We start from the raw sequence: 12906 nt of genomic DNA, 5'->3' as shown, positions 1-12906 counted from the left end.
TATTCAACCCCCCTCAGTGACAAGTAGAGTTCGTTGTTGTAGTCATATTCACCTAGACTGCAACAAGTGGGGGCCCGTCCGGGATCACGAACCATTACAAATGTGTGCTATACGTATTTAGAACTCCATCGCAAGTGCTTTATTACGTGTTTATGTACTGTGTATTGTGTGTGTGCGATTGGAGATATCTCGCGGTAAGCACTAGTTGGTTATTCTTTCTCATTTGAACTCACATAACGACTTGTCACTGTAGCTAGGTTAGCCTATTGTGTTTAAATTGTGCTTAAGGTTGCCGGGTAAAAAAATGGCAGACGTTGAACAATTCTTAACAGCCCCTACATTCACAGCCCTACAAAAACTTAAAAAGACTAAGCTTACGGCTGTTGCTCGGCGCCTCGGATTGGAGGGATACTCCAGCTTGTCAGTACATTCGTTGAAACAGAGGATACATGACCACCTCGTGGAAAATGAATATTATGACGAGCAGGAGAGCGACCCCCCATTTCAGGGAGCCGGGGAGACCCAAAGCCTTTTAGAATTAAAGCTGGAAATTAAAAAACTCGAGTTACAAGTGGAGACTATAAAACAGGGACCGGGGCAGGCTCAAACAAATAACACTCCCACATTTAACATAAACCACTTCCTAGGTAGTGTTCCTAAGTTTGATGCAGATGAACCAGACAGGTTCTTTGCCTGCTTTGAAAGAACGGCTAAAATGAACGAGTGGCCGTACGATAAGTGGACTCAGCTCGTCTATCGGTCATTTACCGGTAAGGCTTTAGATGTCTTCTCCGCTCTCTCCGACGAGCAGGTTAAAGACTATGAGCTGGTTAAGACCACTGTGCTTACGAGCTATCAACTTGTTCCTGAAGCCTATAGACAACAGTTTAGGAAACGGAAAAGAGAAAGTCAAGAAACATACGTCGAATTCTTTCGGCGCAAACACACACTCATACACAAATGGATAGAGAGCGAGAATGCCAAAACTCCCTCAGAAATAATTGAGTTAATTCTGCTCGAAGACATCCGCACCAACATTCACCCAGACCTACGAGCCCACCTCGACCAGAGAGGTATCCGCACACTAGCTGAGGCAGGCCCAGTGGCGGATCACTTTTGCCTCACTAATCCTAAGGTACATTTCAGACCCACTCCCTCGGACCAAAGACCCCCACCCTCACAACCGCGGGCCAGTCCCCTTCTTCCCATGTCAACACCACAGGCAGCAGGACCTCGGATGACTACAGGATTCCCATCATCTACCTCAGGTAAGCCCGTTGCCCGTGAGACAGGGGGATCCAGCGTTAATATTGAGAGGAAGAGTTTCTGTAAATATTGCAAGCGGTCAGGTCACGAGGTTAGTGACTGTTATAAACTTATAAATAAGAAACCCTCTCTTGTAGGAACCCCCTCTCTCTCGATCAATGTGGCAGAACAGACGGAAGTTCAGTTGGATCTCCTTTCTCCTACTAATAACCGACCTGTTGCCACCGCTAATTCTTCTCCCACATCATCTCCATTCGAACCATATTGCTCATCTGGTTCCGTAGCTCTCACACAGTTCAGTGAACCCATTCCCCTTAAGATTTTGAGAGACACAGGCTCTGCCTTATCTCTAGTGGCTAAGGATGCTGTCCCCTCCATAGAGACGTGTTATACCGGAAATTGGGTATTAGTGATCGTTTTAACCGGGGGATCACGTTTCCCACTGTGCATGTTATATTTGCGTTCCCCTATCACATCCGGTTATGTCACTTTAGGAGTAGTGGATAGGTTACCTGTAAAAGGCGTATCTCTCTTGATAGGGAATGACCTCGCTGGAGGAGTGATGTTACCTAATGCCGTGGTTTCATCACGTCCCTCTGTTGAGAACAATACCAGCCAGTTAGAACAGGAAATTCCTGGGCTATTTCCTGCGTGTGCAGTCACTCGCAGCATGAGCCAAAGGGAAGGTGCCGAAGGTAGTGAGCTTGTCAGTGGAAGACTTGATGATGTAGATCCTTCCTTGCCTTGTGAGGAGTCGGAAGTAGACTCCAGTCAAGTAGATCTCCCTGAGATTGGGTTAGGAGAGTTTTTTGAAGATCCCTCACCGGCAGAGAAAACTAAGAGTAGCTCTGATGATGATAGTGTCATGGCCCTGGCTAGTTTTAGTTCTTCGCCAGTCACAAGGAGTAAGCTCATACAGCTCCAGGCAGAGGATCCTGAACTAGCCAGCTTCCGTAGTAGGGCGGTTAGTGAGTCAGAAGCTGAACGAGAGGCCAGCTGCTACTACACCAGCTCAGGTGTATTGCTGCGGAAATTTCGCTCACCCGTCTCACCTGCCAACCACCCATGGACAGTTCACCATCAGATTGTAGTTCCCCGCCCCCTACGCCAGGATATTCTTAGTATCGCCCATGATGGCGTAGGCGGGCATTTAGGAGTCAGAAAGACCTACGCCAAAATTTTGTCTCATTTTTACTGGCCCAAGCTAAAGAGAGACGTCAGTACATATTGCCGTACGTGCCGTCCCTGTCAGGTAGCTGGGAAACCTAATCCCACGGTTAAACCGTACCCACTACAGCCCATACCCGTAGTCAAAGAGCCCTTCAGGAGAATAGTTATCGATTGCGTGGGACCTTTGCCCAAGACCCCCCGTGGTTTTCAGTTCTTGTTCACGATTGTAGATTGTGCGACACGCTATCCTGAAGCCATTCCCTTGCGCCGCATCACGGCGAAGAATGTAGTTCGAGCCCTGATTCATTTCTTTACCCAAGTGGGCCTTCCAACAGTGGTGCAGTCGGACCAGGGATCCAACTTTACCTCCCGCTTGTTCAATCAGGTGATGGAAAGCCTGGGTGTCAGGCAGTCGAGGTCCTCGGCCTATCACCCCCAGTCACAGGGAGTAGTTGAGAGATTTCATCAAACTCTCAAACGAGTCCTACGGACTTTCTGCATCGAGACTGGGCGGGATTGGGACGAGGGAGTAGATCTTCTTTTGTTTGCAATACGCGACAGCGTGCAAGAATCGCTAGGTTATTCCCCCTTCCAATTAATATACGGTCATGAAGTACGGGGACCTCTTAAGGTACTGAAGGAGAGCTGGATCTCTAACGAGTCAGAGACCCCGTTGGCCTCCTATGTACCTAAGTTTAGGGAGAAGTTACAACTTGCTTTAAGTCTTGCTCATTCAAATTTAGATTGTGCGCAGACAAAGATGAAACAACAGTTTGATAGGTCTCATAGAGCTGAAGACAGATATTTCGCTGTAGGGGACCAAGTTTTGTCTCTTTTGCCCTTGAATAATCTCCCTTTACAGTCTAAGTATAGTGGACCATATGTAGTCTTAGAGCGTCAAGGGCAGGCCAACTACGTGATACACACCCCAGATAGGCGAAAGAAAAGGCGCCTAGTGCATGTGAACCTCCTCAAGCCTTTCCACGATCGTGATGAGGCTGAGTGCAATAGGGCGGAGCCCGTGTGTATGGTAGTGCCGGAAGAGAGAGAGGTGAGTGACGAGTGCTTCTCGGTAACACACAGTGCGACAGGGCCTAAACTGGATAACTCGACTATCGTGCGAAACCTGAGTGAGAAACTAAAACATCTCGCTGGTGCTCAAGTGGAGGACATTCAATCCCTTCTTACAGACTTCGAGGGCGTCCTGGGAGCCCCTGTTCGACGCTGGAACACGACGTAGATACCGAGGGGGCTCTTCCAATCCGCCAACGCCCCTACCGCCTGAACGCCTTCAAGAGGGAGTACCTTAGGGCCGAGGTGCAGCGTCTCCAGGAGCTAGGTATCGTGGAACCCAGCCACAGCCCTTGGGCCTCCCCAGTGGTCCTGGTGCCCAAACCCGACGGCTCGATGCGTCTGTGCGTCGACTATCGCCGCGTCAACGCCGTGACGAAAGCTGATGGGTATCCCCTGCCGAGGATTGATGACGTCATCGACGACGTGGGTGCAGCGCGGTGGGTGACGAAGTTGGACCTGCTACAAGGCTACTACCAGGTTCGACTAACGGAGCGCTCGAGAGCCATCTCCGCTTTCGTCACGCCGGAGGGACTGTATCAGTTCACGGTCCTCCCCTTCGGCCTTAGGAACGCCCCTTCCACTTTCCAACGCCTGATGAACTTCATCACGACCGGGTTGGAGGGCGTCCGCTGCTACCTTGACGACATCGTTGTCTTCGGAGATACCTGGGAGGAGCACCTGGACCGGTTGAAGACCCTATTCGCTGTGCTGGCGGCCAACAGCCTGACGGTGAACCTCGCCAAGAGTGAGTTCGGCCATGCTCAAATCACCTTCCTCGGACATGTGGTAGGGCGGAACGAGGTCCGGCCTGTCGCCGCCAAGATCGCAGCCATCCAACAGTATCCTGTGCCAGCGGACAAGAAGGCTGTGATGCGTCTCCTCGGCCTGGCGGGCTATTATAGACGGTTCTGCCCAAACTTCTCAACCGTTGTAGCCCCGATGACCGACCTCCTGGGAGGCAAGAAGGTTTTCAAGTGGACCCCCGAGTGCCAACAAGCCTTCGAGAGCCTCAAGACCCTGATGTCTGGAGCGCCCGTATTGCGCGCACCTGATTTGCAAGCGCCCTTCATTTTGCACACCGATGCCAGCGACGTCGCAGGAGGGGCCGTGCTGCTACAGGAAGGCGAGGAAGGAGTAGTACAACCCGTCGCCTACTACTCCAAGAAATTTAACAAACACCAGAAGAACTATGCCACCGTGGAAAAGGAGGCGTTATCCTTGTTAATGGCCCTCGAACACTTTCGCGTGTACCTCGGGAGCACTCTACATCCGATACAGGTGTTGACAGACCATAATCCGCTTACGTTCGTAGAGCGGATGAGACATACAAACCAGCGCCTGCTGAGGTGGGCGTTGGCTATCCAACCGTTTAATTTAAAAATCAGGCATATACCCGGAAAATTAAACCTTTTGGCGGACTCCCTCTCTCGTGCACCAGCCCTATAGGTATACTGTTTGTGTTTATTTTCCACGTATACTGTTTGTGTTTATTTCCCATGTATACTGTTGTGTTTATTTCCCATGTACACTGTTGTGTTTATTTCCCATGTACACTGTTGTGTTTATTTCACATGTATACTGTTGTGTTTATTTCCCATGTACACTGTTGTGTTTATTTCCCATGTATACTGTTTGTGTTTATTTCCCATGTACACTGTTGTGTTTATTTCACATGTATACTGTTGTGTTTATTTCCCACGTATACTGTTTGTGTTTATTTCTCATGTATATTATTTATATTCACCTTGTGTCATGTTCCACGTATACTGTGCATTTACTGTATGCATTTCTCATGCGCTCTGGTATGTTTATTTTTGTGGATTACCCATGTGCCCATTTTATGTGTATGATTCATATTCGCCTCCCGTTCGGGAGACTCACCTTCTTTTTGGGGGAAGGTGTTGCGAGCTTGCTTCAAACAATACCTCGACCCAGGATTTACCCGCGCGGTGTCCACACAAAGCCTTGACCTGGGGTCTTCCCGCGCGCCTGTTAGCGTGGGTACGCTAACCTCGGATCGCGACCGCGCATGCGCGGTTGTGTGTATTGTTACTGGTTATGCATTATTCTAGTTAGTTAGGAAAGTAGCTAGTTCCAATTATGATTGCTGAATACCTTTCAAGAGTATTCTTATTGTTGTTGCGTGCCTTGCTATGTGTGCTTGTGACTACAGAATGTATTATGATTCTGTACTACGTCGCCGTATGGTGACGTCTGGCAACTCTCTTCACGCTGACCTCTGTTCAACTCGGCGTGGCGTGGGTTCGCGTCACTTCTCTTTCTACCCCTGACCCAAGTGGTCATGTCTCACCATTATCCTAAGTATTGTGTACCTTAAGTTAAGAAATAGGCTTTAGCTAGGTTGTAAGTGTGATGTAGTATTCTTGTATTAATTAAGTATCACTTAATAATTAGGTATTTTTATACATCACGCTTTTATTCAACCCCCCTCAGTGACAAGTAGAGTTCGTTGTTGTAGTCATATTTACCTAGACTGCAACAATATATATATATATATATATATATATATATATATATATTTTATATATATGTATATATATACACTCTTCCTTTCGTTCATTCGTTCTTTGTAGGTGAGACCACAGCAGTAAACGAGGTTTCCAAAGCGTTTATGAGGATGACGTTTGGAAACTTTAGAATGACGAACCTCAGCTATCTATGAAATGGAAGACCAGGAAAATGTTTCAGGACAGTAGAAACCACATTCCAATCGAGAAGTTGAACAAAGCTCCATTGTCCATTTGGGAGGCCGAAGTGACGTGGCAGCGAAATGAGTGGCAATTCGAAAAGAGAGACAACCAACAATTCCGTAAATGGCCTAGTGTCTGCCAGGAAAGGATCTTGGTGGGAAATGAGTTTAAAAAGGAATACGTCATTTCCTATGCATTTTACTTTATATTCAAAATATTTTGAGTCTTTGATAAGTTGAACAAGGTGGTAAAAGAAGAAGGTACTGATCTAAAGAAGCCGAAACCTGTTGGGAATAAACTCTGAATACGTCATTTCCTATGACTACATTTTACTTTATATGCAGAATATTTTGAGTCTTTGATAAGTTGAACAAGGTAGAGAAGTTACTGATCTGAAGAAGCGTAGAGCGAAACCGGTCGGGAATAAACTCGGAATACGTCATTTCCTATGACTGTATTTTACTTTATATTCAGAATATTTTGAGTCTTTGATAAGTTGAACAAGGTAGAGAAGTTACTGATCTGAAGAAGCGTAGAGCGAAACCGGTCGGGAATAAACTCGGAATACGTCATTTCCTATGACTGTATTTTACTTTATATTCAGAATATGTTGAGATTTTGATAAGTTGAACAAGGTGGTAAAAGAAGTTACTGGTCTGAAGAAGTGTAGAGCGAAACCGGTCGGGAATAAACTCGTAATACGTCATTTCCTATGACTGTATTTTACTTTATATTCAGAATATGTTTAGACTTTGATATGTTGAACAAGATATGTAAGAGAAGAAGTTACTGATCTGAAGAAGCGTAGAGCGAAACCGGTCGGGAATAACCTTGGAACTAGACACTTATCTTCTTTTTCCCACCTTTTCCGTATTCAGAGTTTTTCTTAAAGAACAAAAGAGAGTGGATGGGAAGAACGAAGAGGACCAATTGGCACATCCTGACCCAGAAGTATTTGTCTCAGCGAATTCCATTTTCGAATGAACGTATTCACAAGTACAGAGATACTGTGGAGGCGGCATATGTCTGCCAACAGCGTAGTGGGAGAATGGTGAAGCCTATTCACCCAAGAGGTGCTAAAGTGGAAGAGACGAGGAATGGGGTTTGAATGGGTGAAGGATGAATGAATGAATGCGTTAACTTGCCCGAAACGCCTCTTGGTTCCACCACGTTCACCGCTGCACTCAGACAGCTATTTCCCTTCCCGGAAGAGAGCTCAGAGCTCGTAGGACCGATCTATGGGTAATGCTATGACCTTACACGCACACACACACCCAACTCCCCGCCCACGAGAGTTGGAGTAACGACTCGAAGTGCAGCGATACTGAAATAATTTTAGCCCTGGGTAGGATTCGAACCAGGTACCGCCGGCACCGCCGTACTGTCAGTCTGGGACTCTACCAACCTCGCCACCGTGTGTGTGTGTGTGTGTTCTCACGCGCCTTGTGAGCTCTTCCAGTCTCTTCCGTTCTTAAGTCAATAATTTCAGCTGTTTCTTGTGTCTTGACACAGTCTCTGCAGAGTCTCGTCAATAATACAAAAAAAAAAAAATGATTCCAATGTGACACACAAGAGCATGAGAATCGAGGAGACCGCAAGAGACCATAAGGCCTACACTAGGCAGTTCCATGTCCCTTACCACCTGTCCTGTCATCACTATCCATAAATTTATCTTCTCTAAGAACAACCAGTTGTTTCAACGCTCACAACATGGCTACTAAGTCTAATCAATTCGTTAACCACGCTGCTAGTGAACTATTTCTTGTCTATTTCCTTCTTAAAGCTAAATTTGTCCAATTGAAATCCATTACTACGAATCCTGCCCGGGTGTCTTAATATGATGACCTTGCCTGTATCACCCTTGTTAAAGCACTCGATCCATTTGAATACCTCTAGTTCATTATCGGGTTCTTTATTACCCTTGTGGTAGAGGCAGTCCAAAGATGAACTGCACACACACACACACACACACACACACACACACACACACACACACACACACACACACACATTCGGTGGCGCGGTTGGTAGAGTCCCCGACTATCACTACTACGGTCCGGGTTCGAATCCCGCCCAGGGCTGAAATAATTTCAGTATTGCTACGCTGCGGGGTGTTACTCCATCTCTCGTGGGCGGGGAGCTGGGGAGGGGTGCGTGTATGGTCACAGCACTACCCATAGATTGGTCATACGAGCTCTGTGCTCTCTTCCGTGAGGGAAATAGATGTCGATCACGGGTCCAACACGTGATCCAAAAGACAAAGGTGAATACACACACACACACACACACACACACACACACACACACACACACACACACACACACACACACACACATACAAAAAAAAAGCGTATTTCTACACCATGTCCCCAACATCGTTCTTTATGTTAATTACATCATCTCTCATCATTATTCATCGTCCTGTCTTACCAGCTTAAAGTCAGGAACAAACACTTCAAAGGAAAAATTTCACTCGTGCTAAGTAACAGCAAGGAACATGACCTCTTCAGTTTAAAGCCCACTTCACACTGGGCAAATTTTCGTCAACTGTTGTGAGTTCGTTTGGGTACAAACGACTTCGGTGAGAACCTTGACGTTTTCCTAATCTCCAAACGTCAAAATACCTTTGCGTCATGTATTCAGAATGTGAACACCGAATTAAGAGAAACTAAGACAATGCGAATATTGAACACATTGTTGATATGTTCTCAGAAATGTCTAGAATAATGTAGTCGAAGTCCTCTTCTAGGTATTCGAATTCACAACAACTGACATAAATCGTCCCAGTGTGAAGCGGCCTTTACTCTCTGGGCAGCCTCCCGGAGTGAGATGTTCGTATACCCGTCCGCTATTGGTCCACATCTCGTGTGACCCATTATGACCTCTTGGTCCATAATCAGTGACCTGTCGATCTCTATCCGTCAGGGGCTCTGGTCCCTGCACCAAGATCCAGCCCCCTAACCCCCTGATCTGCTCACCCTTGCCCCCCCCCCTTCAATTCCCTTCTCCATTTGTGAGTCATCTTCCTTGACGGCCGTCAAAGACGGATGCAATTAGACCTCAAAGTGTCCACTGCATAGGTGTACCCCATCTGTCTCTAGTTCCTACAATGTACAACCTATTCCTTATTTTTGTTTCTTCTTTTCTTTCTTCTTCTCCTCCTCTCCTTCTCCTTCTCCTTCTTTTCTCCTTGTTCTTCTTTTTCCCCTTCATCTTCCTAGTTTCTTCTCTTCCTCCTTATTCTTTTTCTTCTCTTTTCCTCCTCCTCCTTCTCCTTCTCTTTCTTCTTCTCCTTCCCCTTCTTCTTTTCTCCTTCTTTTCTCCTTTTCTCTTCTTCTTATTCTTCTTTTTCCCCTTCTTTCTATTTTCTTTTCTTCCTCCTTATTCATTTTCTTCTCTTTTCCTCCTCCTTTTTTATTTTCTCTTTTCTTTGTCTTTCTTCTTATCTTTCTCTTTCTTATTTCTCGTTTTCTTCCTACCTCTGAACTTCCTCCTGCTCCTCTTTATCTTTTTTGTTTGTTTCTTCTTCTTTCTATTCTCTTGTCTTCCTCCTCCTACTTTCTCTCCTCTTTTCTTCCCTCTTTTTTGTTTTGGATTTTCGTCTCCTCATCCTTCTTCTTTTTCTTCCTTTCCTTATTCTCTTATTTCTCCTGTTCTTCCTACTCAACTCGCTGCTGTTCCTTCTCTTCATCCTTTTTCCTCTCTCCCCTTTTAATCATTTTTATCTACTTACACCTCTTCCTCCTTGTTCGTCTCCTCCTTTACCCTATTATCACCATCCCACCTCTTGTCCATCTCCCCGTCTTCATAATCTTGTTTTTCCACTGTTCCGCTGATATACGTACGCGCCTCTTCACTCGCCGACTCTCCTCAGAACTCTTTCCTCTTTTCCTTCCTTCCCATTCCTCTTGTCAGCCCTAGCCCATGTTTATGGGGGTTATCACACTGGGCTAATTTTCCTCCAACCTCCGGTTAATCGACGATACCGCCCACCTCCAGCATTTTTTCCGTCGTCAAAATCACTCTCTGGCGAACTATTTTGTTTCCTTAACAGTTTACGCTGAATGTCATTTGACATACTGGAGAAACTGTTTTCCTCCAGCTGATTCCTTACCGAAGGCCGCGGGGTGCAAATTTGCCCCAAAAGTCGGAGGAAAACTAGCCCAGTGTGATATGGACACACACACACACACACACACACACACACACACACACACACACACACACACACACACACACAAAAGATATTGGATAATGAGAGAGAGGATCCACGAGCGTTGTTCCTTTCTTGCATACTACAATGAGGTCAATACAAAGGTAAATAAAGACACAGACTCACACTCTCACAACTGAAGCTAGGTATGAACATTGAGGAGTGAGACACAGGACCTCACGTGCATTGGACCTTTCCTGAATACTACAATAAGGTAAATACAATTATATGTGCATTGATACGTATATATACTTACACAGCTCATGTACACATACACACACACATACACGGCACAGGTACACATACGCATGACGTATAGATACACACACACACACACACACACACACACACACACACACACACACACACACAGTGCGTGTTTCGCCGCGTCCTCATCCGGGATGCTCGGCCCCGATCTCGGGCCAAAGCTCCCGCTCCCAGGGGGCTCTGGCCCAGTTGGGCGCGACGAGGGACACTGCCCCGGCCGGCAGCACTTGACAGGACCGAAGACCGGGGCACGCCCACCTCCAGAGTAGGACACTGACGGCGCCGACGGACTTCGAGGGCTTCCTTGAGACGCTCGATCAGGGAAGATCGGCGGGAAGCCGCGGGCAGAAGAGGGGCACTCCTTCCAGCTGCACTTTGCGTAAGTGTTCGGGGTGCTCGCCCGCTCTCGAAACGCGCCATCGTCAAGAAGAGAGTCTTCCACGGAACCCGGAGGGCCCCCGGAAACCAATGGAGCTGCTCGGCGGCGAGGGCCGAAGAAGAGACAGCGCCAGCACCTCGGTCGGCGGCACTTGCGCTCGAGTGCAAGGAGAGTGCCCGCCGGCCTCGGACGCTCGTCGGCGAACTTTGAGGAGACCTCGGGTCCCTCGCGACGACGTCGGCCGGAGGAGATGGACTCCCCGGCCGGAGGAACTCGAGAGTGTTCGGGGCACGGCCCTCGAAGGGTCCAGCGAAAGAACGAGTGAATGCGTGAGTTAATGTGTGTGTATACGAGTGTGAATGAGCGAGTGAATGTGTGAGTAAACGGGTGTGTGTGTGGGTGGATGTACCATCATCCCCTCAGCTGAATAAAGTCGTTTGGTGCTTCAATCATTGCAAACTTCATTATGAATTGTGTCAGCGAATAGCGAAGGAGTTGGATCAAATTCTCTTGTAAACAAGTATTATTAAAATCGACAGCATTCTGACAGGTGATAATCTTCTTGTTAGAAAAGTAGAGAGTGTCTCTACCTTGAAAACACAAACAAAAAGATTATCATGTGAGGATGATGTCGATTTTGATACTATTTGTTTATATATATATATATATATGTATATATATATATATATATATATATATATATATATATATATATATATATATACACACTCTTCCTTTCGTTCATTCGTTCTTTGTAGGCGAGACCACAGCAGTAAACGAGGTTTCCAAAGCGTTTATGAGGATGATGTTTGGAAACTTTAGAATGACGAACCTCAGCTATATCTGAAATGGAAGACCAGGAAAATGTTTCAGGACAGTAGAAACCACATTCCAATCGAGAAGTTGAACAAAGCTCCATTGTCCATTTGGGAGGCCGAAGTGACGTGGCAGCGAAATGAGTGGCAATTCGAAAAGAGAGACAACCAACAATTCCGTAAATGGCCAAGTGTCTGCCAGGAAATGATCTTGATTGGAAATGAGTTTAAAAAGGAATACGTCATTTCCTATGCATTTTACTTTATATTCAGAATATTTTGAGTCTTTGATAAGTTGAACAAGGTGGTAAAAGAAGAAGGTACTGATCTAAAGAAGCCGAAACCGGTTGGGAATAAACTCTGAATACGTCATTTCCTATGACTACATTTTACTTTATATTCAGAATATTTTGAGTCTTTGATAAGTTGAACAAGGTAGAGAAGTTAATGATCTGAAGAAGTGTAGAGCGAAACCGGTTCGGAATAAACTCGGAATACGTTATTTCCTATGTAATTTACTTTATATTCAGAATATTTTGAGTCTTTGATAAGTTGAACAAGGTAGAGAAGTTACTGATCTGAAGAAGCGTAGAGTGAAACCTGTCGTGAATAAACTCAGAATACGTCATTTCCTATGAATACATTTTACTTTATATTCAGAATATTTTGAGTCTTTGAGATGTTGAACAAGGTAGAGAAGTTACTGATCTGAAGAAGCGTAGAACGAAACCGGTCAGGAATAAACTCGGTTTACGTCATTTCCTATGACTGTATTTTACTTTATATTCAGAATACGTTTAGACTTTGATATGTTGAACAAGGTGGCAAGAGAAGAAGTTATTGATCTGAAGAAGCATAGAGCGAAACCGGTCGGGAATAACCTCGGAACTAGACGCTTATCATCTTCTTTTTCCCACCTTTTCCGTACTCAGAGTTTTTCGTAAAGAACGAACGAGAGTGGATGGGAAGAACGAAGAGGACCAATTGGCACATCCTGACCCAGAAGTATTT

General features: G+C 45.9%; 1 protein-coding gene across 1 annotated transcript; it reads left to right on the top strand.

The window, feature by feature from the left end:
* Positions 1 to 304: 304 nt before the first annotated feature.
* On the top strand, positions 305 to 11418 carry LOC143019343 (uncharacterized). The gene is made up of 3 exons (XM_076174981.1): positions 305 to 3438; positions 3627 to 4818; positions 10966 to 11418. Exons 1-3 carry the CDS (start codon positions 305 to 307, stop codon positions 11416 to 11418), a joined length of 4779 nt encoding a protein of 1592 aa, XP_076031096.1.
* The last annotated feature ends 1488 nt before the right edge of the window (positions 11419 to 12906 follow it).

This window comes from Oratosquilla oratoria, chromosome 37, assembly GCF_046742065.1.
Source record: "Oratosquilla oratoria isolate Oo_2021 chromosome 37, ASM4674206v1, whole genome shotgun sequence".
In the NCBI taxonomy this organism is placed as follows: domain Eukaryota; kingdom Metazoa; phylum Arthropoda; class Malacostraca; order Stomatopoda; family Squillidae; genus Oratosquilla; species Oratosquilla oratoria.
The sequence above is the reverse complement of the archived record's forward strand: the minus strand, read 5'-3'. Positions and strand labels throughout refer to the sequence as shown.